Source organism: Anguilla rostrata, chromosome 1 (genome assembly GCF_018555375.3).
Source record: "Anguilla rostrata isolate EN2019 chromosome 1, ASM1855537v3, whole genome shotgun sequence".
Classification (NCBI taxonomy): domain Eukaryota; kingdom Metazoa; phylum Chordata; class Actinopteri; order Anguilliformes; family Anguillidae; genus Anguilla; species Anguilla rostrata.
Window position 1 is genome coordinate 7899891 of NC_057933.1, and position 25350 is coordinate 7925240.

A 25350-nucleotide genomic window follows, 5' to 3' on the forward strand; every position below is an offset into this window, starting at 1 on the left:
AATGGCCCCCTGGCTTCTCGGCCAGAGCGGGCGACGGGGAGAGGACGGTTTCCAGGAAACGATGAAGGCGAAACGAAATCTCCCATTAGGCCCCCGGATGACGTCCCGCGCAACCGGTCTCGCGGCGCCCATTTGGGTGAGGGTCTGAGCGCATCAGCGGCGGTGCCTGGGGGGGGGCTAACATTTAGCTGCTGCGGACCCAAATCGGTTCAGCTGCTTAGCAGCGTCTCTCACCTTATTAGAGACTGAGCCCACAGAGGGATGGAGCCAAGAGGAGGTGCTCTTACATGAACTGTCTCTCAACCCCAGTCTCATCCATCTGGAAACACTGTTTACACTCCCCAGTCTGGGGACTCTGCAACCCCCCCCCCCCCCCCCCTCTGTGTCCTAACCCACCAGACCCTCCTCCCAAGATGGCTGTCAGACGGCATCTGCAAGCGCACACATGCACGTACACGAGCACACACACACACACACAGTCGCTCTCACGCTCTAACTCTCACACACACACACACAGTCGCTCTCACGCTCTAACTCTCACACACACACACACACAGTCCTTCTCATGCTCTAACTCTCTTACACACACACAGGCCTTCTCATGCTCTAACTCTCACACACACACACACACACAGTCCTTCTCATGCTCTTACTCTCTTACACACACACACACACACACACACAGTCCCTCTCACACTCTAACTGTCTCTCACACACACACACACTACCTAACTTACACAACACACACATCCCAGCTCCCTCAAACACACACTCTAACTGTCTCTTACACACACATGCGTACGCACACACGCACACCCACACAGATACAGTTCATCTTACGCTCTAACTTTCTCTCTCTCACACACACAGACATACACATGCACATACACCCACACACACTCTCTCTCTCTCTCTCTCACACACACACACACACACACAAACCGCCACCACCACGCCACTCCCTTTCACATACCTCAGCTGCCTGTGGCTTGCCTGCCATACAGACACGCATTAATAGAGTGGCAGAGTCGTGCGTGACTTCTTAATCACCCAGGAGCTCAACGTCTTCATGAGCTCTAAATGAGTGAGGCTGGAGTGGGGTGGGGTGGGGTGTGGGGGGTGGGCGGTCTGGGTGGCACACACCCCGGGTCATGGGTGTGCCCGTCACGCCCGGGACAGAGAGGGGCGTAGGTTAAGGGGGCTGAGGGCGGGGACTGGCACCTGTCCGTCTCTGACTGTAAGGGATTAGAGCTCTGATGAGGTTGGGGAATATGGGGAACAGGTGTGTGTGTGTAGGGGGACACACACACACACACACACACACACGCACATAGAGCCTTTGGCCTGTATGCTGCAGTTGGGGGCGAGGGCTAGCCCAGCTCAGCCGAGGAACACAGCCAGAGACGCACACCTGCTGCGCGAAGACTGCTGCTGTTGGGCAGGGGCTAACGGCACTTGGGCTAAGTGCTCTCTGGAGCCACTGGAGCCGCCTCCCCCTTTCCTCCCCTCTGCTCCACTGTCCTCTCCTCCCACGCCGGCTTTATGACTTAGAGCTTCACTTCGCATTCACTCTCCTTTTGTCATGTCCTTTCTCTCTCTCTCTCTCTCTCTCCCTCTCTCTTCTTCTCCCTCGTCCTGCTCCTGGGGAACAACTGTGCGAATGCAGCGAGACCTTTCGCGTTTAATGGGGGCGGGTTTGCTGAGTCCGGCGCGACGGATTCACTCCTCCCTCGTAACTTGAAGCAGTTTTTCCCATTATCTTAAAAAGTCCCGGCAATCTCCGCGCGGCGCTGCTGATGTATTGCCGCTCTTGAGCGAAACTTTTCAGGGAAACAGTTTATTTTATTTATTTTTTTTAAAGAAGAGAAATCAGTGACCTCAGAGATAAAGGCATCTATTCACCCCGGTCACAGACGAGTTAGCGCTAATGGGGTGGGTAAATTGACATTGCCTTGGGAAATCGCTGGAGAATGTCCCAGCGCTGGAGACCTGCAGTATGTCAATAACCGTTCAGTCTCAACAGCGCTAGTGTGAATGAGTGAGTAACCTAACAACCACTGTTTGGAACACACACATAGTCTACAATTCCTCCTGCGAAAGATAACGTCGACGAGGGGCGGAGAATTAGGAGTCTAGTGTCTAAAAATAGAAACACCTGAATTCGCTGACATTTTTCCCAGGACTAGAGAGATATAATTTCAATTGGCTATCAGGAAATTGCTATGAAATATCCGCATTGAGCTGAATATGTTCCAACAGAGCGAATGTAGATGAAGCATTGACTGTAAATTTAAACGGTTTTACGTCTTCCGATGGAATTCCTATTCATTCCTAATGAAAGAGCAGATTGTTCATCCTCCTAGACGTCTCCGCGTTAGACATGGAAAATAAAAAAACGGGTGGAGGGAAAAGAGGGGGGTAGAAAATAGAAATAGCCCGCGCAAATGTCGCTGACTAAATTCATCCCCTCCTCAAACAATGACCGATCTGGGCGCTGGACTTAGAAGCGCGTGAAATGGGAAGGGTGGGTGCCGAGCAACGGAGGCAGAGAGGGGAGGGGCGATGCAAATAAAGAGAGGCGCTCTGACAGCGATGCCCCCAGGTTTCAGTGAAAGGAGCACTTGCGCGCCTGAGATAGAGTGGGAGCGAGCGAGATAGAGTGCGAGCAAAGCGTTCCTGCGAGCCTCCAAAAACAAAGTATTAAATAAACGATTGGCACTGAAAAATCTAAACCATGGCATCGAAGTGTCCGAAATGCGACAAGACAGTCTATTTTGGTGAGTGTCCTTTGATGTTTATTTTTGTTCATTATAAGCTGACCGTCAAGTAGTAGGAGGCTACAATAAACATCCGCCCATTTTTGAATGGAAGGGCGGTTTCGAGCGGACAACCGCAGACAATTTTTAAAAAAAATAAATCCTGGCACTTGTGTTGTCTAATATTTAGCAATGAATTGTGCTGTATAGGTGTAGCTGCATACCAAGTGAACAATATCGTAACCAAGTGCAGCCAGCGTCGGCAATGTTTATACAGTGTGAACTAAATAAACGAAGGGTGTTTTGCAAGCTTGATCGGAAGCAACATTATTTGCATGGCTAACGTTAACCTTTATAACTCTAGATCTGCTTTCAGGGATTTAAAAATGTATGATCAGTTGCTACCTTGTTTATGTTGCTTCGTAGCTAACTAGACAGGTGGCCTAGGTGAAAAATATGTTTCATTCGTATTAGTGCACGTACAGCATTACAAAATAAGAAAAAAATCTGTATTTATTTTGTTTACAGAATTCGTTCTTATTTTTGTAATTGCTGTAATAATCATATTAGGAACGTAACGTTTGAATCTTTAAAATCGATTGGGGAAATGTATTTAGCCTTTTTAGATAGAATGAATTTTTCGTTTAGGAATACTGGAAAACGTAACATTGCTATATAATATTTCAAGAGTTGCTCCTTACTCAAATGTTAATGTGACTATTATTCCGTTTTCCCTATCCCATACTGTAAGATACTTTACATTTGAGCGTCTGAAGCCCCATTGAAGCCCGTGTTTACCAAAGCACCTCAAAGAAACAAATGAATGGTGGCCTAGATAAATTAATTTGCATAAAGTGGCAGTGCAACGATAATAAATAGATAAATAAATATATAAAGTAAACAAACCCTATGTATAGACTCTTTACAGAAAAACAGAAGATCGGCTAATTTGTGCATGTGTGTGTCGGAGTGCACGTGCACAATCGTATAAATGAAATTTGTAGTCTATTCAGAAACTGATTGATTATCTTACAGAAAATCCCCCGAGTGAAAATATGTAGCTTATGTAGAAGTTCACACTGAATGGAAGAGATCTGTCTTGGCACAAACGCTATTGTTCATATATATGAACAGTGTATTGTGTCAGTACAAGCATTGTCTTCAAACGGACTGAATTATTTAAGACAACAGTGGCACGGTTGGGCCATTGTGGGTCTATTTTTAGTGGATTAAAAAAAAAAACCTGAATGCTGTGATTGCTCACACCACCGCGGTCTTGAACAGGTCTTGTTTTCTTTTCACAATAAATCCACGAGTTGCATTGTGTAACCAGCCCAAACAGAGGTTTTCTATGGACTCCGTGATGGCTTTGTGCTGTGAATTTATTGAGGTTGTTACCTTGCACTGTATTGACCCCCCCTCGGTAGCTGTATGGTTGTACCGTGTGCCATTCTGTGCTTGTGCTGGCCAGAAGCAAGCGAAGAGTGAATGCACACCTCCTGGATGTCTCCTAACAAACCAGGACAAACGTTTGATGTTGGGTTAGTGTGCCCATATATGTTCATTAGCTCTAATCTGAAGACGGAATGACCGATCGTCCGTGTTCCATTGGCGGTTGGTCTTGGTCAGTTGAAGTTTTGGCAGTTGGAAGTTTTGTTCAGTGAAGCCTCGGAGATCGATGTGTCCTGATTGGAGGACGTCGTGCGGGGCAAATTCCGGTGAAATGCGGCTCTTCTGATTCGCCGTGACCACTCGGACGGCCGTTGCACGCCACATAGCTGCTGCGGAAATGCCAACGGCTTTAGACTGGACGCGTGACCTTTGTTTTCTCGCCGACTGCGTGTCGATACGGCACCGAGGCCTTCATAAACAATCTAAATGTCGGTACGGTTGGGCCTTTTAATTCAGAGGCTGACAAATGATGAATGGCTTCCCTGTGTCATATTAATATTTCATGGACATGGCGGCTGTTGTAAGAATTAATTTAGCTATTTGGCCCGTGGTAGAACCTTGGCAGTTCAGTCTTATCCTTAGAAGCTTAGACTGTTCAGAAGAAAATAAAAGGACCTCTAAATTATGTCCAAAGCTATTCTACTCTGTGATTGTTGTTGATGGGTTCATCACCCAGAGTGCAAGATTTTTGATCTAGTGGTAAAACCGGCAGGCTTGCACTGTTATAGTGAAATGGAAGACCTACAGGAACAGGTTACCAGGCCCTTTAGAGAGGCTGCATGCATACCATAGAGAGGAAGAGGAGACTTTTTGGATCCATTAGAGAAACTGGATGAGTTTGGTGGCTGTGAGTGGTAATTATAAGGCTAATGTGACTCTGCACAATGTGCTGCATTGTATAGCAGCAGAGTGTCCAGAACTTGTGGTTTTCAGCTGGATCCAGCTTTTGCAGGGAGAAGATGCCAAAATAATTCTGAGAGCAGGGGGCTTGGAGGTGGAGAAAAGGAAGTTTGCACAAGTCAAAAGAAGGTGTTTTGTGTCCGTGCACTTGTGTGCGTGCGTGTGTGTGTGTGTGTGCTTGCGTGCACGTGTGTGTGCACGTGTGTGTGTGTGTGTGTGTGTGTGTGTGCGTGCGTGTGCACATGTGTCTGTGCGCGTGTGTGTCTGTGCATGTGTGTGCGCGTGTGTCTGTGCGCATATGTGTGTGGCCTACTCGGTGCCTGTTGTAGGCATGGGCCTCCCATAGTGTTTGGACTGGTTCCTGGCCAGAGAGAGAATGAATCCTTTGGTCACGGCGCACTTCTGGAACTAATGAAGTGGGTAAAGGGTAGATCAGAGCTTCTGTGGGGCTGGACCCGCCCACGGGCAGAACCTCAACTGTCGTCCTGGAATTCTGGAATTCTGCCGGAACACAGCCTAGCCCAGGGAAGCGATGTGACGGAGGAGTAACGCTGGGTTACTACATTCCTTTAGGAATGTGTGGCATGCAAGGGGCTCCTTCTGAAGCATGTCAGACCAGTGCGAACAGGATGAGTTAGGCCACTCTTTATCCAAGGGCACACATGCTGTGGGTTTGTGTAGGCTTGTAGTAGCGGCTGAGTAGTTATGCCAGCCTCTTGAGGGCCTGGGAGCTTAGAGGCTGTGAAGTCCTGAGAATAGGAGCCAACTAGTACATTCTTGTCTTTGATTGCATCCTTGAAAGAAAAAGGGGTCTTCCTTAGGGTGCAGAAATGAAACAGGAGAGATTCATGAAAGTTCCTTCCTCAATTTCATTTAAGGCTTTATAATTTATCCTATTATTTTCCTGGGGGAAAATTGTATTCTGAACGAAAGAGAGGGAGATTGTGCTCCTAAAATATCTTGGACTACGTTGAGGACATTACAAAACGATTGACTCAGATCAGGCTTAAAAAAGCTATATGTTCGGATTCTCAGGAAGCATTTTACCATGCTTACATAAGTATCATAGGAGTGACTCATTTTAAAAAATGAATCAGCAGGAATAAAAGGGTTAGCAGTGGATTTCAGCAGAACTTCCATAAAACTGGGTTCAGCATAGAAAACTGAGATTAATAATGAGAGGGATCGCATTATTTGCATCCTTATTTGAAAATATGACCTTGACAAAGGCATTAGTAGCAAGACTGGTTAATTTCCATGGTATTCAAAACTTTGGGGTTAGGCAAACGGTTCAAAAGTTTGAAAATCTATTCGGGTTTTGGAATTTGAATTGGATAGCGGCAGGCTCGTGGCAACTGAGACATTTAAACGAGCGGCGTCTGGGACGCTTCGAACCTTCCAGGTCAGGCTAGGTGCCCCCCGGACCTCAGGCAGGGCGATAAGGGGGCGTAAATGGTAAATGGACTGCATTTATATAGCGCTTTTATCCAAAGCGCTTTACAATTGATGCCTCGCATTCGCCAGAGCAGTTAGGGCTTAGGTGTCTTGCTCAGGGACGCTTTGACACGCCCAGGGCGGGGGATCGAACCGGCAACCCTCCGACTGCCAGACAACCGCTCTTACCTCCTGAGCTATGTCGGCCCCATGAAACGTACGGCCGGCCTCTCTACTCGTCCTTAAACTTACCTGCGTTCCCTGCGTTACCTGACGAGCGGCGGGTTCGTCACAGGGCCGCATCAGTGGCACGGATGGAACACAGTTTACATAACAGAATTACCGAGCTGGCTGATCGTGCTGCGGCCCGGTAGTGGCGGTAAACCTGCTCTGCGGGGGGGGGGGGGGGGGAGATGCAAGCAGATAAGGCCAGCGGTACACAAGCTGCCACTTTAAGAGGTTCGCGCCAAAGCTGCGAGGAATATCGCGGAAGAGGGCCCCCAAAAAAAGCGATTGGCCCTTTCCTGCTGAAATTATGGCATGCGAATGCTATAGTTATTGAGCGGTTAACGTTTTAATTTCCATTATCTAATGGAGGCTTAAGGTTGCAGTCTGCTTTTTTCAGAGAGGCATGTGCGATCCATTAACCTTTAAGTACTTTGTGCAACACCACTATTTTCCATTCAGTTGAAAAGGAGGGGCTTGTTTTTTGCTTTTTTTTTTTTAATGCTGAGTGATTTAGAAGTTATTTTTACTCCTGAGTACATCTGTTGGGCTGCTGTAACAGTTCTCATAGGACTGCAATGGGCCCCTCTAACACTGGCCTGTAGGGTTTGGGATGGATAAGGGGACCAAGGCACACCGTACCTCTTGATTTACATGCATGGTAATATAATATGGCTGAAAGAGCCGTAGTATCTACTACCCGCCTTGACCAGTAATTATAGTTTTTTTTTTTTTAGAAAATGGCCTCTTTCGTCAGGCTGTCGGAAAGCGTGGGTGTCTTTCAGAAGGTCGTGAACCTTCTCCCACGCCAACTGTGACTGCTTTCACCAAGTAGCTATTAAAAAGGTTACGTCTCTTCTGTGAACCTGGGTTCATTTACTGTGCGTGTGTGTGTGGGTGTGTGTGTCACGTGTGTGTGTGTGTCCGTCCCGCTCCAGAGACGTCCGCAAAGCTCCGTTTATTGCGGTTTGGAATATTTCGGGCGCGCGGGGGTGGCAGCTCCGCCACATCTGCCGAGCTGCCGGACCGCTCACACTTCCCTTCGTTCAGTGAAAACCCGAATCTACGCTGACGATCCGGGCGGCTGCGGGAGTCACCCCTGCCGTCCCTGGCAAATTAAGAATTAAGACGATAATCATGTGACGGCCTGTTCGCACACGCGGAGTGTGGAAGGAATTCCGGCGTTTCTGTGGAGCGGAACCCTGGGTGGGTAAATGTTAATGTGCCGTGGATGCGGAGAGGAGCCGCTTGCTTCCTGTTTGACAGATGGAGCAGAACATGTGACACGACCTCCATGGCCCCTCTGTCCAAAGCTTCAAAGGAGCTGGCCTTGCTCGCGTTGATGCCTGTGGCTGTTGACCCGGGCTTTAGTTTCTGATAGCAAAGGGGATTTTCTCTCTGTAAATCCTTCATTGTTACTCGACACTGTAGTGGCAAAACTCATTTCCCCCCACTGTGTATATCTTTAAGTAATATATTGTATTTTGTTCAATCAATGCTTCAGTTTTGGTTTTTGTTTTATCATTTATAAATCGGAGAGGACGTAGGTGCTGGTTTTTTCCCTGTTGGACTGAATGGTTAGATAGGTGATTTTAGATTTGGATGATTTTTCCGATTTGGCTGATTTTTAGGCTGACGTTTTAGGAACTGCATTTCCCACAACCCTTTGCAGCAAACTCAAGTGCTCGAATAAAAATTCAGCTATGTGAGCGCTGCACAAATTTAGTCTGGGCTGGATGGCTGCACTGGGAGCAGGGAAGAGGTCCTGGGGGGTGTGGGGTGGGGGGGGGGTCTAAGGGAGGGGGGGAAGTGGGGAGAGAGAATGCATAAATAAATAGGCCTGAGGCTGACAGCAGTGGCAGTGGGGCTGGGTCATGAGAACTGAGAGCAGGCCAGGAAATGGTCTGACCCCCTCAGGACAGAAAAATCCACTGTAATCATGGGCTGCCCTCTCCTTTCCCTCTGCCTCTCTTTCACTGCAATGGGCCCAAGTGGGAAAAGGAGCTGGAACAAGGAGCCAGTCGCCCTTTCATATAGAGTGCTCTGTTCACTCACTCACACACTCTTTCACCCTCCTCTCTTCATTCATCCTCTCCTTCACCATTCTCTCTCCCCTCTTTCAACCGCTTTCATTCACTTTTTTTTATCCCTCTCTTCCCTCTCCTCACACTCACTCAGTCTTTCACTCATTCTCTCTGCCCCCCCCACCCCTCCCCCTTCCTCTCCTCTCTCCTCTTTCTTTCCATCCTTCCCTCCAGGCTGTAAATTCCTCCCCATGCTTAAGTTAAAATGAGGGACCTATTTAAACCCAGCCTGTGAAAGTACCTCATGCATCATAATGAATGCTGACATCTCTATTCGAGTAGCGCTGGCCTCTCACTCTTCCCTGCACTTCGGTACGCTACTCCATTTTCTGCTCGGCTGCGCACGGGGGCTAAGCTCCGTCCCGATTATGTAACGATTTCTTGCTGCTCGGTCACACTGTTGATCTTTGCCGTGACGTCACAATGCGAGACTCGTGTCTCTCGTCAACAGGGAACATGCTATCGCGATCTCTTCGTATCGAACTCTCCTCCGCGGCCGTAGCGTGAGAATCAATAGCGGAGCGTGTGTTATTATGACCGGCCCTGAAAACACCGGCTTTGTAACTGATTTATCGCAGAGCAACGAAAAAGATTCCTGCTTGTTTTTTTTTCTTTTTTAGCAAAAGCGCCCTTTAGTAATTTTGTTTTTTATTCAGAATGATGAGGGTGTCATTAACTGGCTGTTTTTCAAAAAGGCTTTTGAAATGCAAATGTACTTTCATGCTTTCACGATGCGATGTCTTTTTAAGTTAAAACAAAGCAGTGGAGACACACATGCGATTTCTAAATGAAATGAGTGCCTCAGCTTTGAGCAGACCTTGCAATTTCTACGACTAAAACAGCTCTAAAACAGACTTTCACATCCACCTAAAATGACAGTTAACATTTGACAGTTCTGAGATTTTTTAAACGTGTATCTGTGTTCATGTCGTGAACCTCAGGTATTTGCATTGTTTTTCTTTCTGGGTATCACTTTGAAGACAAGAGGGTGTAGGCAATGGCAGCGACAACATTCACCAAGAAAAATACAGTAAATAGTAAGTGTATGAACACTGTAGGCTATATATGGGTGTCCAGCTGCCCTGCTCGTGAATACTTATTCTTTCTGCACTGAAAATGTGTTTACGGCTCCTCTGGCATGATTTTGTGCGCTCTGTCTGGTGTTTGGAGGGAGGGCAGGGCCCCGTGTCTCCGCTGTTTAGTCAAACTCGCGTCAGTACCTGGCCGCGAGGCTCGGGGGTCCGCTGGCGGGGCGCAGTTTGAGCTGGGCGGAGGAGGCCGGCGGCAGCGGCGGCGGCCAGTGGGAGAATGAGGTCATTTCCTCCCCCCCCCGCCCGCCCCGTCCCCGGGGCTCCCCTGTCCACCTCAGACAGGAAGCGGGCAGTCGCCGCCACAGAGCTCCCGCCATCGCCGCCATCGTCATTGCAGGGCAGCACTCATGAGGCGGTTTTTTTGGACACAGGAGGGGGGGGGGAGCCGGTGGCCTCGTCCCAGGCACAGCTTGCCCAGATATTGCATCAGCCTTGTGAGCTGGCCTGGGTGGGGAACCCTCTGTGCCCACAGGCGGAGGCTTCCAGGCCCCAGCAGGGTGGAGAGTGCCGCACAGCTGAGCATTTATGGCCTCCGCGGAAAAAAAAAACCAAACTCGTTTGGACTCAAAAACAGGCTTGATTTTCCGATTCTGTAATGCAGGGGCGCGCAGTCTTATAAAAAGGGCCGGTGTGGATGCAGGCTTAGGTCTCAGCCCAGCTTCTAAGTCACATAATCCCACTTATCAAGGTCTTGATTGCAGCCCGTGATTGGTCAATTAGTTGAATCGGGTCTTAGTGCTGGGCTAAAACAAAAGCCATGCCCATACCCGCCCTTTTTCGGATTCGGTTAGACACCCCTGCCATTACGAATGGAGAGATTCAATTGGGGAGTTTGGCAGTTGTTTCTCCTTCTCCCCCCCCCCCCCCTTCCACCCCACCCCAGAGGCATTCTGTACCTCCAGACCTCGCTCCCACAGTGTGACCCTCTTCCCAGGTTCTTCATGAAAGGGGTTATGTAATTATTTTATCTTTTTGGCAAATGCACGCAAATGTCTGTGTGTGCGCCCATCTGGCAGGGTCATACAGAGGAGGGGGGTCAGGGGCAGGATGGGGGGGGGGGGGGCGCGGGGGGGCGGGGGGGACCAGATGGCTTTTTATCACTGATGAGTGAAATAAGAATGAGTCCAGCTAACCATGGAAAAAATGATGCAGGAATTTCACTGATGGCGTAACTATCAACTGCCATACCTCCTATTCTGCTTGCCAGACACAATCACACTTAATCCCACGTTGCAGTGTAGTACATTTAATGCGTTCTTCAATGATTATTTCAACAAACAAACGTGCTCATAAAAAATTAGCTTTTAGGCACGTTTGTGCAAACGCGTACAGCAAGAACCTCGACTGTACTGCGATTATGATGTCATGTAGCATATAGACTTATTTACATGTGGGTATATGAAGTTATTTATAACGTTCATGCCGTGTGATGACTGCTTTCTGTGTGCCGAATGGAAAAACTGAAGGATATGAATAAGACTCTTGCCCTCTTTCAGCGCTACACTCAAAGTCTTTCCTCCTAGAACCACACCCTTTGTAAATTCCACTCGCCTACCCAGAACACAAAAATATATATATACATACCGTCCACTCACTCATGCATCACTTCCAATTCAATCCCACAAGCCTCTGTATGACAAAACATGCTGGAAAAATACGTGAATATTTTGAGTTTCGAAAGAGTACAGTCTATATTTCTTTACAATGTATACATTCACTGGAACTTAAACCGAAATGTTCTGTAATGAAAGTATGAGAAAACACAATACACTGTAATCGACACCACCCAAAATAAGACTGACTAGCGTGTGGACACAACAGTCCATTCTCAAGATGGCTTCCAGTGTTTCCATGGAAACAGGGTTTTTTTTTGTTTTTTGTTTGTTTGTTTGTTTCCTCCTTCACCGATAATTCTATTCTGGAATAAAGAGGTGTATGTACAAGAGGCCCTCTCTGTGGCCCGAGCAGAGGCTCTCCCCCCCTCCCCTTCCGTATTATTGCATCATCGAAAAGAATGGGAGGGCTGACACGTGGGACTGAACGAATGCACAACCCCCCCCCCACATCAGAGAGCATGCTGGGAGTTCAGCCGAGCGAATGTGGTTCGTTTCACAGCGTGACTTTGCCGACGTAAACACTGAATGAGCCAAAACGCAGGGAGTTACTCTTCTCCATCTCTCTCTCTCTCTCTCTCTCTGTCCCAGCACAGTCCTGCCCCTCAGTCCCTCTGTTTGGGTGCCGGTGCCCCGTTTCGCTTGGTAATTAAGCAGCAGTAATTATGCGGCGAGAAAAATAATCGTCCGTCGGGAACACCCCCATCCACCCCCCCCCAGAAGACCTTTGTTAAATTACAGGTTCCGCGCGATTATTATTTCCCCGTCGTTAGTGTCTTGTCTAATTACAGCCGCCGGTTTTTACGCCATTAACCTAATTCTGATCATCATCTTGTTCCGCGCTGGGCCGAGACCATCTGCCTGAAGACAGGGGCTCTCACCGCCCCCCCCCCCCCGCAGTTATCGTCCTGATGAACGATTCTCAGAACAACAACGGAATTCGGTTCTTATTTCTCATCCGAAACAAAGTCCGGACGCTGCTCACAGCTGTCAATAATATTCCATTGAGCTCGGCAGGATATGACAGCATTAATTCCTACACAAAAAAAAACCTTAGAGATGCACATTAAGCCATTTCAACAGGACATCACATGAGCGGCCTGTATCGAGGGTGACTTTTAGTGGTTGTTATTTATTTATTCATCCTCAGATTTAATTTCGTTTGTCCTCGTGTCAAACGGATTAAATAGCGTATTATTTGATTACCGGGGAAGGCAGGGTGCCGCTTACTCTTTCCACAGAACGGAAAAATATAAAGGGCATTGCTGTCTCTTCAGATTTAATTTAAATCTTTTACTGTTCCTGTTACACACACAAACTGTATTTTTGCTTTGTGCTCCACACCTAAAGCACCTGTTGTTGTTTCCAAAGAGCTCTCTGGTTCCCATTGGACAGATATTAGCGATTAGCGCTAATCAGTGATGGGGGGGGGGGGGGGAACTGGACAGCGTACTCTCGAGTTAAATGGCCTCTGTAAAGAAGGATAACCTTGTTAGACAGTGAAGTGATGGAGACTGGGATGGAGCTGGTGTTCCTGTGTTTTTCCCTGTCCCACATGGCCTACTGGAAAATCCAGTCAGGGATCCAAAGCAGGTGGGGTCGGGTGGGGTGCTGTGAAACTAGGCCATCGCTCTGGCACATATGCAAATGGGGAGGATGTCACCGAACAGATGAGACCCGTCCAACGCTTAGGTGGTTCATGGCAACATGTCGCTATGACAGCCAAGTCCATCCTTGTTGCCATGGCAGCATGGAAGAAAGAATAGAACTGTGCTCTTTGTGCGTGCGTGTGCGCGTGCGCGTGCGTCCGTGTGTGTGTGTGGGTGATTGCTTTATGCATGTGTGTATGTGCATTTGTTTGTGTGCACAGTGATAATTAATTCCAACATATGCTCACTACAGTGTTATTATTACGTTTTATCTTCATTCGTCTGCATTTGGTGTAAGTCACTAGGGGGCTCATTAATGAACCATGTTACTGTCTGCAAACTGACACACAGCGCTGACCATGCATATGAATGTTCTCTTATGGTTGAATAAGAGCACTGTTCAACAGAAGCACCTGCCCCCCTTTCATATACTAGGGCAGACGTTTTTGGCACAAATGGGATTTTCAACCATGACCAGCTGGAAACATGCTTGCCCTTACTGCACATAAGTGAGTTTCAGTGCACAGCAGAGAGTTTCAGTGCACAGCAGAGAGTTTCAGTGCACAGCAGAGAGTTTCAGTGCACAGCAGAGGGTTTCAGTGCACAGCAGAGAGTTTCAGTGCACAGCAGAGAGTTTCAGTGCACAGAAGAGAGTTTCAGTGCACACAGCGTTTGCATTGACTCTCTGTGGGGATATGAGGCCTTGGGGTTATAAAGCACAGGCGATGGCATTTATTAGAGCATATTAGCAGACCTGATTAAAGGCAGGACAGACAGTGTGTGTGACTGCACACACTGCAGGGACCGCTGTGGTCCAGGAGAGCCGGAGAGCGACCGATTCCCGTCTCCCCCCCTGACCCGGCGCCCCAAGCGGAATCCCATTTATTCTGCGTTGGATGTTTTGAGCTGCTGCATTAGTGGCCGAGAGGCGCTTTCAGCGTGCTGTTACCTCGGCGACCAGCCCCTCCCGCCACGGGGGGCGACGACGGGGCGACTGGAGCCGGAGAGCTGCTGGAAAACCAGAAAACCGCGAGAGGAAGCAGGAAGTTGTAATGCGCGTATTATTTAGGAAAAGAACGATCTATTCACCGTGCCACAGAGCCATAAAGCACGCTGTCACTCCGCGCACTTTTGCAACTTCAGTGGTGTCTTTGAGTGATCAAGGACCTGCAGGCAGAGAGCTGTTTTCTTCCGACAGCATCCTGCTTCTACCCACCAGTTTACAGGGACACATTGGGGATAACAACCTGGTTTATAGGGACACATTGGGGATAACAACCTGGTTTATAGGGACACATTGGGGATAACAACCTGGTTTATAGGGACACATTGGGGATAACAACCTGGTTTATAGGGACACATTGGGGATAACAACCTGGTTTATAGGGACACATTGGGGATAACAACCTGGTTTATAGGGACACATTGGGGATAACAACCTGGTTTATAGGGACACATTGGGGATAACAACCTGGTTTATAGGGACACATTGGGGATAACAACCTGGTATATAGGGACACATTGGGGATAACAACCTGGTTTATAGGGACACATTGGAGATAACAACCTGGTTTATAGGGACACATTGGGGATAACAACCTGGTTTATAGGGACACATTGGGGATAACAACCTGGTATATAGGGACACATTGGGGATAACAACCTGGTTTATAGGGACACATTGGGATAACAACCTGGTTTATAGGGACACATTGGGGATAACAACCTGGTTTATAGGGACACATTGGGGATAACAACCTGGTTTATAGGGACACATTGGGGATAACAACCTGGTATATAGGGACACATTGGGGATAACAACCTGGTTTATAGGGACACATTGGGGATAACAACCTGGTATATAGGGACACATTGGGGATAACAACCTGGTATATAGGGACACATTGGGGATAACAACCTGGTATATAGGGACACATTGGGGATAACAACCTGGTTTATAGGGACACATTGGGGATAACAACCTGGTTTATAGGGACACATTGGGGATAACAACCTGGTATATAGGGACACATTGGGGATAACAACCTGGTTTATAGGGACACATTGGGGATAACAACCTGGTTTATAGGGACATATTGGGGCTACCGATTGTGTCATTGGTATTCAGTGGGAGTGGCTTGTATCTCATGCTTTGGAAGCGTCCGTCATCAACGTTTTATATGTGCTTTGTTCTGCAACATTCTGTGTGAAGTTGCAGTTTTTTGTTTTTTTGTTGTTTTTTTTTTAACCGGAGTGCCCCAGTAAATTTTACAAGGGTAGAGAAACGGCTCTCTCCATTGTGTAGGCCGGGGAAAAACAGCTGCGGTTGGAGGACAAACAGCGTCCAATTCCTGAGGATTTCCTGTTGAGCTAATGGTGTTCTGTAAGGGGCTGTGTGTTTGTGCTTGTGGAGTTGTCTGGTGATGAGGGGGGTTCTCTTTCATGTGAGCCCAGTCTTCCTCTACTTCTCTGGACTCTTTCCTCCCTCTGTCCTGTTTTTTTCTCCTGCATAACCTGTGGGCATGTGTGTGCATGTGTGTCTGTGGGTGCGTGTGTGTGTGTGTGTGTGTGTGTGTGTGAGCGAGATTGTGGTACAGTACAGTGTGTGTTAAAGCTGGAGGAACACACACACAGCTGCCGGGCACAGCTGCTGTTCCATCCGAGCCCTTTGCTGTGGGACGGTGGATGGTGTGTGGCGGGGGCCAGAGCGTATGGGGAAGGGAGCAATGCTCACAACCCCGTCTCCCAGACACTACGCTCCACACCCAAAACTTAAGCCCCTGTGAATGGCGGGGGTTTCTTTTGGCTGCGATCCACCCGCGCGCCGATGTCACTTGCTGATACGCCGATATTGTGTCTGTTTCAGGCCCCAGTCTCTGCTATCTGCTCTGTCGTCCTGGTTTCCTGCGAAGCGTCTTCGTAACGTCTTCGTCTCCGTAAAGACAAATAAAACGGGGCCGACACAGAGAGAGTGAGCCGCACAGCCTCTTAAAAATCATTTAACGCTTTTACTCCAGCAAAAAAAAGCGATTGTGCTGCAGGACGCAACTCGAGGGTGAATTTGATAAACGCGAGTGAAATGCTGTTGAAGTCCTCAGAGGAACCCCCCCCCCCCCCCTCCATTAAAAGCAAAACAGAAAACACCCTGTTGTCTCTGTAAGGACTGAAGTAATGGAGCTGCAGAGGAGGGGGGGGTGGGGTGGGGTGGGGGGGGTCCACTTTGCCCAAATCGGTCCCTCGGTGTCCTCTTAGCTTACAATAACGGCTGTTTAGTATTCCGTTTGTCGCTCCCGGTCTTGCACTGTGCTCTCTCTCATCATTATTCAGATGTTCACTCTGCACACGGAGCCTTGGGTCTTCCAGCACTCCGCTGGCGTTGATTCAGGTGAACAGTGTTTTGGGGTGGTCCCTGAACAGCTCCAGTATGACATGGCCCGCGTAGAGGTGGGGGGGGGGGGTCAGACAATAAACAGCAGCGTCGTCAGTTTTCTTTTTCAAAATAAATGTTTTCCTGGATCTCAGACCTTTTTTTTTTTTTTTTAATTTTTTTTTAATGATCACTTTTTGATTTTTATGTTTTTAAATGTTTTTTTTTTGTTGAAATAATGGGCGTGTGACTCCTTTCGTTCAGTGGAGAGTATCTGTGTATTGCTTCCAGCTATCTTTGTCACTTGATTCAGCAAGGAAGGTCACGCAGTTCAGCACGGGCGAATTTCACAGCAAACATGAAGAGGCTTTGATAGTGGGGGGGGGAACAATGCTTGTCCTCCAAATGGGACAGAGGGAGAGGGTTGGGGGGGGGGGGTTAGAGGAAGCAGGAGTTTGGGCTGTGTCCCGTGTGCGCAGTGGCGATAAGGGAAGGTGTTTCCTCCCCTGTGAGACCAGGCTCAGCACCCCTCTGCCATTGTGTAGCAGTGCGCATTTATAATTGGAAAGTGTAAAATTAGGGTCTGTGGTGCGTCTGCGGGGTAAGGGGGGGGGGGGGCAGGTCACAGAGGAGCATGGGGGGGTCACTGTCGCTGACGCTTCGCTGTCCAGCTGCACTTTGGCTCCCCCCCCACCTCCTGCTCCCACAGCCCCAGACATGACCTCATCCCTCCCTTGGTATTCCACACCCTGCGTTTCCATCGCTGCTCTGCAGACCGCCCCGCTGTTTTCCCAGGATCCCGTGGGGCGGCGTAGCGTAGCGCGGCGTTCTTCAGCTCTGTTCCCAGGGTGTGCTGCGTAAGCAGGGCTGGCTCCTGTTCCGGTTTTTGGGTGTTTCGGTCGGGCGGTACAGGAGCTTCACGGTGCAGTGTAATCGCCGAGCTTCTTTTACGACGCAGCTGTGTCGCGCTAGAATGCACTACATCAGCTGGAGATGGAGGAGGAGGAGGAGGAGGAGGAGGGAGTGATTGGCCAGTTATCCTAGGGGATGATTAGATGGCCAGAATTGAGTTAGCCAGATTGGGGAATTAGCACATTGGGGAAACCCCATAGTGTTTGATAGGTAACATGGGGTCTTTAATGGCCACAGTGAATCAGGACCAGTTTATTATGAGCGATGTTTGTCTCTTACAGTCTTTTTTTTTTTTTTTACTGTCACTTCATTGAGATTCTGGCTGTTTTCCTTGGTGCATGGGGAATACTGCCCCCTGCTGGTTTATTTTGGAGGTCTACCAATCCAAGTACTCTCTGAGCCCCACCCCTCTTGGATTCGGCCTCTCAGACAGGGTGATGTGAGTGGCGGTTACCCCCAAAATGGCGTCCCCCGTCTATCGCCAGCCTTCTCAAACCGAATGGGTGACGGCGTAGCGCAGTGGTTAGGGAGCTGGGCTCACGTCTCCTAGGTTACGGGCTTCATTCCAGGAGGGGCAGCTTTCTGAGCGAGGCACTCAAGCTGAGCTGCTTCGGTAAACATCCAGCTGTACAGGCGGGTTGTGTGTAAATAAATAAATAAAAAAACAATCTGTGTTAATTTGCTCTGGATGAGAGCGCCTGCTTCATGCTGAAATGCAAATCCTGAGTTGTGTACTCTATAGCCATTCTTACTATTCCAGGGTTATTATGTATAATATTTACAGAAAACAGTAGGCCAAGGAAGCTACTCCTATTGAAGAGGGAGTTCAGGGAACAGATGGAAAACTGTGTGAATTCCTTTCTTTGTGTGACCCCACTGGTGTGACGTTTATCACTGGGTTGTCCCACCTTACATTGCTAATGGTGTGTCCTCTCCGCCTCTCCCCTCTCTCACAGCCGAGAAGGTCACGTCCCTCGGGAAGGACTGGCACAAGTTCTGTCTGAAGTGCGCCCGCTGTAACAAGACGCTGACAGCAGGGGGCCACGCTGAGGTGAGTCGGGCAGGAGTCTGGGGGTTATATCTGAGCTGAACGGGAACTGCCCCTGGACAGACACGGCAGATGCGACTCCACCCCCTGAAATTCACGTACAATCATTGCAGAAGACCGGTGTGCGAATTGGGCATCTCGTTCCTCTTCATGTGTCCTGTCCTTTATAACAGAGGTCCACTCCACACATTATAGAAGCCCAGCCCCCACCCCCAATACCTCCCCCAGGGGCCTGTGAATGACCCATCACCCATCCTAACATGGCCCTGCTGTCTATTTGTCCCCTCTGACCCCCAACCCCCCCCCCTTTCATACAGAAAGATAATTACACCCAGATCCGATTGATCCTTGTTCCGCATTTAATCTCCATATGATTGCTTGTCTGCCCTCTGCACGTTCTCCTGCGAGGTCTCCCAAATCCTGCTGCCGTGGCTGTGTTGCCATGGTGAGGACCGGTGTCCGATTGGTCAGGTCCTAGCGTTGTGTCACTGCGCTAAGGATTTGGGGCAGGAGGACGGGGGAGTTGTTGAAGGGTGGGTGGTATGGATTCCACACCGGGACAGCTGGGTGATTGGAGTACCAGAGTGCATTGTGGGACAGGAGTAGAGCGACGTGTCCGTGCTGTGGAGGACTGTAGTCTGGCTGGCTGCGGGGTCTCCGTCCTGCAGGATAAAAGCAGATGTGGGTCCCCCTGGGGCTGGTGGCAGATGGCTTTCCTCTTAAAGATTGGGCCACAGCGGCTCCCCCAGCGCTCAGAATGAAGTCCTCAGTCCCCCCCTAATCCGGTTTTTACGAGGTGGGACGGGGGCGGGCTGAAAGGGGAGCTCTTGGCGCGTCTGGGTACAGGGCCCGGGAACTCTGGGAAGTGAGTGGGCCGGGACACCCAATCCGTCCCGCCGCCCAAAGTAACGAGGGCCACCGCAAAATGGGGGTGGGGGTTTGGGGGTGACGTCCCTCACGGACGGAGCGCTGAAGAGAAGCCACGGGAACAGGAGCCCTGTGAGACGGGGCGGGGGCCGGGGGCCAGGGGGCCGGGGCGGTGAGACAATGCAGCCCCTGTGTGTGTGTGAGAGGGTTGGCTGGGAAGGCCATCACCGGAGTCCGTGATCCAGGCGGCTGCGTCTTCATTTCAGGTGCTGGCATGCGTGACCTGCGAGGGGGGGGGGGGGCGGGGGTGGGGGGGTCATTTTCCTCCCATCCCCGTCCTTCCTTCCCTCCCTAAAAACACATTCCCCGCAGGGAGGAAGCCAGGCTGCGTCGGTTGCCGTAGCATGCGGGTGTGTTTTTCATTGCACGTGCGTAAAGAACACACATGGACGTGGCTGAGCTCGTGGGGGCAACGTGGGGGCGACATAGCTCAGGAGGTAAGACCGATTGTCTGGCAGTCGGAGGGTTGCCGGTTCAAACCCCGCTCTGGGCGTGTCGAAGTGTCCTTGAGCAAGACACCTAACCCCTAACTGCTCTGGCGAATGAGAGGCATCAATTGTAAAGCGCTTTGGATAAAAGCGCTATATAAATGCAGTCCATTTACCATTTACCATTTAGCTCCTTGTGAGAAGTGCATTGTGGGTACTGTCCCTGTGCCGGCGTTCCTGCCCCGACTCCCCAGCGCTGGTCTCGCCGTGCTGGCCCGGATGGCCCCTGATTGGCCCCTGAGGAGAGTCCAGACGTTATGGTCCGACCCAAAGGCTCCGCCTCCACCGCCACAGCCTGTTTCCCTGGAAACGCTTATCTGCAAGAGGGAGGGGTGAGAAGGCGGTGTGATGTGATAACTCTGCTTCCGTTCTCTGGCCTGGATGCAGGGCTCCCCCCTCCCCCCCCCTTTGAGGGGTGAGGGGTGAGGGGTGGGGGGTGGGGGGGGGGTCTCTGTGTTTAATTCATAAACAGCGGGCGTCTCTTGGCAACCGCCGGCCTTATCTGGGGCGGGAAGCGTCTGCGCGCTTCGTCACGGGGGCCGGCTCGAGTGGACGGAGAAATCGGGGAATGCGGCGGACGGCGCGGCTGAGCGCTTAAAATGGAAAAGGGGGGAGACGCGGCCAAGCGTCTGGAGAGGCAGACCCAGACGACCCTGTCTGCTTTAGGAACCGGTCTCAGAGTTTAAATCTGCGCTCCTCGGGGCGCGGCACGAGCGGTATGAGTCCGCGCTCCCCCGAGCTGAAGCTAATCGCCCTTCCGGTGTTCGCTGGCGGCACTGGAACGAGGACGATTTAATTACAGATAGCGCTGGCCGTCGTGACCGGTCCGTCTGACACCTCACTGTGACCCTTCGGCGGCTTGTCTCATTCGTTTTTATCTCTTCTCTCCGCAGCACGACGGACAGCCCTACTGCCACAAGCCCTGCTATGCTACCCTCTACGGACCAAGAGGTAGCATTGCATCTCCCTTCGGATAATTCTGTCCGTTTGTGACCGTTGGGTCCTCCTTGCGCGCATGAGAACCGTTTCTTGTTCTGTGGTATGCCTTAGGCTTTATTGCTTGGTAATGCAGGTCTTTGTGCAGATCTTTGTGCTGCTCGCGCAGCTGTGGCGCTAACTGGAGCCTCTTCGCCTCACCTGCTCTCCAGGTGTGAACATCGGGGGCGCGGGCTCCTACATCTACGAGCCCCCCGTCAACAGCGAGCCCGCCAGCGTCCCCGTGGAAACCAGCTCCAAACCCGAGGAGAAGAAGGCGTCTGCCCCGCCCAGGGGTCCCGTGAAAGGTAAAATGGGGCGGGGATTGACTGGGAGAACGACCAATATCTGAACCAGACGGGAAGCAGAGGGCCCTCTGGGAAATGTATGCGCGACCAGGGCCTTGCAGAGAGTTGGAGTGCGTGAGAGAGAGAGAGTAACTGTATTTGTCATAGAGACCTCCCATGATAAGATAAGGGTTTCCCAGCAGCCTAGATTCAGGAAGATGTTTACTTTCTAAACCGGGTGACATGACAGGAAGTAGAGCCTGTGGTGTTTTTTTCCCCCAGCTGCATGTCAGCTCTCTAACTTCCCTTCTCCATTCTGTTTTTCTCTCTCTTTCTTTCCATCTCTCTATCTCCCTGTTTTATTTACATTAATCAATGTGCGTAAACAGCGGTGGGAATTGAATTTGTGTCTCGGTAACATAATTTACAAATAATAGATAACGGATTTGTCCTTACTCCTACTGAGGTGATCATACAGTGTAACAGGAAATGCTAGAGACAGGCTCTGTCCCTCCAGCTCTCTTGGTGATTATGAAAGTTTCAGACAGTAGGAGGCGCCATTCAGTCCCTGTTTAATACGGTCTGACTTTTTACTCTGTTCCCCATTTCAGCCGCGAGCATCACCACCTTCTCCGGTGAACCCGCTCTGTGCCCCAGATGCAACAAGAAAGTGTATTTCGGTAAGTCCTGCGCCCCTGAGTCACATGACCACCTCGTGGGAGGCGTGACATCTGCTGGCTGCTGCGGGGAGTGGGGCCCGCGGGGAGGGGGCGGCTCTCTGTAGAGCCAAATCTGGGCGGTGTGGGATGACCACCGTGCGCGTGATGATGTCTCTCTTCCTCTGAAGAGCCCACGAGGGGAACCGTGTGCGGTGCAGTCAGTGTCGTAACGAGCCGCTCGGGGAACAAATCGTTTTTTTTTTTTTTTTGGGGTGGAACACGGATGCGTCAGTAAAACGGAATCAGTTCATGACGGAGTCGTGAGAAATTTAAACCGATTGCCGCACGTCAGAACGTCTCTGTTCCTTTGGAGTTTTCACAAAGGTCTTCTTTTGTTGCCGTTTGAAGTTTGCTTCATGACATTTTTTTTTTAAGTGGGTGCTGCCCTCTGGTGGACATAATCTGAAACGGTTCAACATACGGGTAATCTCCTCGAGCCGAGAGCCAAAATCTGAGAAACATTGCAAAGACTGTAACCGACGTACGTTGAAATCAAATGCAAATGTTTATTTAAAAAAAAAAAAAAAAATAAAAAAAAACACAGTAACAGCACTGTTGACATTCCAAAACAAAGCAAGATCTTACCGAAGTCTTGGAGTTTGCTGTGCTGTTTAAATCCAAGCGAGGTGTTGATTTCACCGACTGAAGGAAAATCTTCCTACGTTCCCCCTGCTTGGACCTCATGCTGGGAGGAGGAGGAGGAGGAGGGAAGGGGGTGGGGGTTGGGAGGTTGCCGGGCGTTGGGATGCAGTCGCCATGGTGACGCGTGTCTCCCTCTGTGTGACAGCGGAGAAGGTGACGTCCCTGGGGAAGGACTGGCACCGGCCCTGCCTACGCTGTGAGCGCTGCAACAAGACCCTGGCCCCCGGCAGCCATGCCGAGGTGAGAGAGGGAGAGAGGGGAAAGAGGGGGAGGAGGGGGAGGGAGAGGGAGGGAGGGGGGAGGAGGAGAGAGGAGGGGGGGAGAGGGGGGGGTGGAAGGGAGGAGGGGTGGGAGAGGGGGGGGGAGGGAAGGGAGGGAGGAGGAGAAGAGGAGGGGGGGAGGATGAGGGGAGGAGGGGGAGGGAGGAGGGGAGAGGGGAGAGGGGAGGGGAGGAGGAGGGGAGGGAGAGAGGAGGGAGGAGGGAGAGGGAGGGCAGAGAGAGGGGGGAGGAGGGGAGGAGAGGGCAGAGGAGAGGAGAGGGGAGGAAAGAGGAGGGGGGAGAAGGAGGATAGGGGGAGGAGAGGAGAGAGGACCACCTCTTCAGGGCGTATACAATCAAGTCAGCTGCAAACGTCTGTGCACATTTAATTATGGTTGATAATCTAGTTGATTTTTCTTTCTTTTCTTATTGTTCTACAGCATGATGGACAGCCGTACTGCCACAAACCATGCTACGCTGTGCTCTTTGGGCCCAAAGGTATTCTCATGCCCGGCTGCGTTTGTGTTCTACACTGACCTCTAGGTGGAGCCACTGTCCTGCGCATACAAAAATAATTATGTTGATTTAAACCTGCTGGATCTCTGCAATAATATGTTCTTTGCAGTGTTTTGATCAAATTCCTAACTGTGCAGTTCATAGCTTGCACAGCTTATGACTAAAACCCTGCCTATGGGCAGCCCTACGGCACATTACTGAAAGTTTGTTTTCATGAATAAAATGTAATGATATAACTTAACACCTGTAAATTACAGTCACGCTCCAGGTATCTCTACGGTAACCGAAACCCATACCGCATACCTTGTCATTCACAAAAAACCATTTTGTCCCCTTCCCTCCAGGAGTAAACACAGGGGGGGTCGGGAGCTACATCTACGACAAGATGCCCAGCACCGAAACCCAGCCTTGAACCTTCGTCCACCAGCACCCCCAGCCGCGCTGCCCCAAGACTCCTGTGGCCCCCAGTATTCAGTTACTCAGACGAGCCCCTCCCACCACTGCACCCCCCACCCCCCAGGTCACCTTCTCAGGCTTCGGTAAAAATACAGTCCCAAGACTGTGTGGTCCCCAGTATTCAGTAACACAGACAAACCCCTCCCCACCCCACCCCATGCCCTCTTTGTCCCAGAGTGTCAGAGTACTGGCCTGTTGTCCCCACAGTACACTGGGATACACACATACACACACACAAAGACAATCACACACACACACACACACACACACACACAAACACACACACGCACACGCACACTCTCTTTCACACACACACCACACAAGACATTCAACTACGCACATACCACCCACCTCACACAAGCATTCAAAACACACACACACACACAAAGACAATCTTACACACACCCATGTACACACACACGCACACACAAACACACATACTCTCACTCACACACACACACACACGCGCACACACACACAATGTTAGCATGCGGACATGGAGCCCTGCTCATGATAAAGGATGTAAATATTTGCGAATCTGCTTGTATGTTTGTTTCTAGGTCACTGCCCCCCCCCCCACCACCACCACCAGACCAATAAATTAAATACAATCAAGTTTTCTTAACCAAATTGGACAAAAATCCATCTTTGACACTTTGCTGTCAGAAAGATTATTGAATGTGACCAGTGCAGAGAAGCACATTTTGGACGATGAGCCCAGACTGATGCAGGTTTAGCACAGATCAGCTCTTTTTAAGCGTTTTTTTTGCTGACAGATGGATAAATTTCACCTGAGATGGTGGGCGTCCAGGTGTTTTACAGAAGCACGGCCATAAATCTGTGGAATGTTTTAAAGTGTAGGTTCATAGTTTGGCTCCTCTACAACATTCTTACCAATAAAGCAGATAATAGAATTTTTTTCCCCCTGTTATTGGACATCTGCAGTGAAAAGGAATTTGGAATAATGTCTAACTAGAACTGCATTTTTTTTGTAGGGGGGGGCAGGGGGGGAGTGTGTAATGTGCACTTGTGAGGTTGATAGAGTCAGTGTGTGGGTTGGGGTGGGGGGGGGGGGGCAAAAGGGCCAAAAAGGTATTCAGGGGAGAGACGTTAAAAGTATTTATTGAGGTTTTGTTTTCTTTTTGTTGTTGATGTTTTGTTTTTGTTTTTAACCAGAAAGTATACACAAAAACAAGCCGTTTTCCTCTATCCAGGCAAGGGGAAGGGAAGTTTTAAACATTTATGTACCCTTTTTTTTGAAAGAAGTATTTCTTATGCTGTCAAAATTTCTGACTAGAAAGCTATCCCTGTAGTTTTCTTGAAATGATAATAAACTTAAATGAAAGTATTAGCTTTGCCGATAGGACGTAGTCTTTAGAGCAACGCAGCTTAGACACAATAACCGTCATTCTGTGAGAATGCGCGCTGGTGTTGTTGCCGCTTTTATGGTTCTGATCAAAATGTCTCCAGTAGTGTGGCTTTGAGCACTTAAAAAAGACTGTCAGGACAACGTTAAGCACTACAGCTTCTGTCTTTGTAATCCTTATTAA

The 25350-nt window shown here is 49.8% G+C and overlaps 1 protein-coding gene across 1 annotated transcript; it reads left to right on the forward strand.

The window, feature by feature from the left end:
- The first annotated feature begins 2587 nt into the window (after window positions 1–2587).
- Window positions 2588–24079, forward strand: crip2 (cysteine-rich protein 2). Its single transcript, XM_064310389.1, has 9 exons — window positions 2588–2777; window positions 18440–18534; window positions 20840–20897; window positions 21095–21229; window positions 21820–21888; window positions 22715–22809; window positions 23269–23326; window positions 23689–23800; window positions 23907–24079. Exons 1-8 carry the CDS (start codon window positions 2735–2737, stop codon window positions 23754–23756), a joined length of 621 nt encoding a protein of 206 aa, XP_064166459.1. The 5' UTR covers window positions 2588–2734; the 3' UTR covers window positions 23757–23800; window positions 23907–24079.
- The last annotated feature ends 1271 nt before the right edge of the window (window positions 24080–25350 follow it).

Excerpts from the sequence above, each read along its gene's own strand:
- crip2 (XM_064310389.1), top strand. The coding sequence starts at position 2,735 with ATGGCATCGAAGTGTCCGAAATGCGACAAGACAGTCTATTTTG. Across the intron at positions 21,230-21,819 it reads GCCCAGGGGTCCCGTGAAAG|CCGCGAGCATCACCACCTTC; the intron begins GTAAAATGGGGC and ends TCCCCATTTCAG. Across the intron at positions 23,327-23,688 it reads TGTGCTCTTTGGGCCCAAAG|GAGTAAACACAGGGGGGGTC; the intron begins GTATTCTCATGC and ends CCTTCCCTCCAG.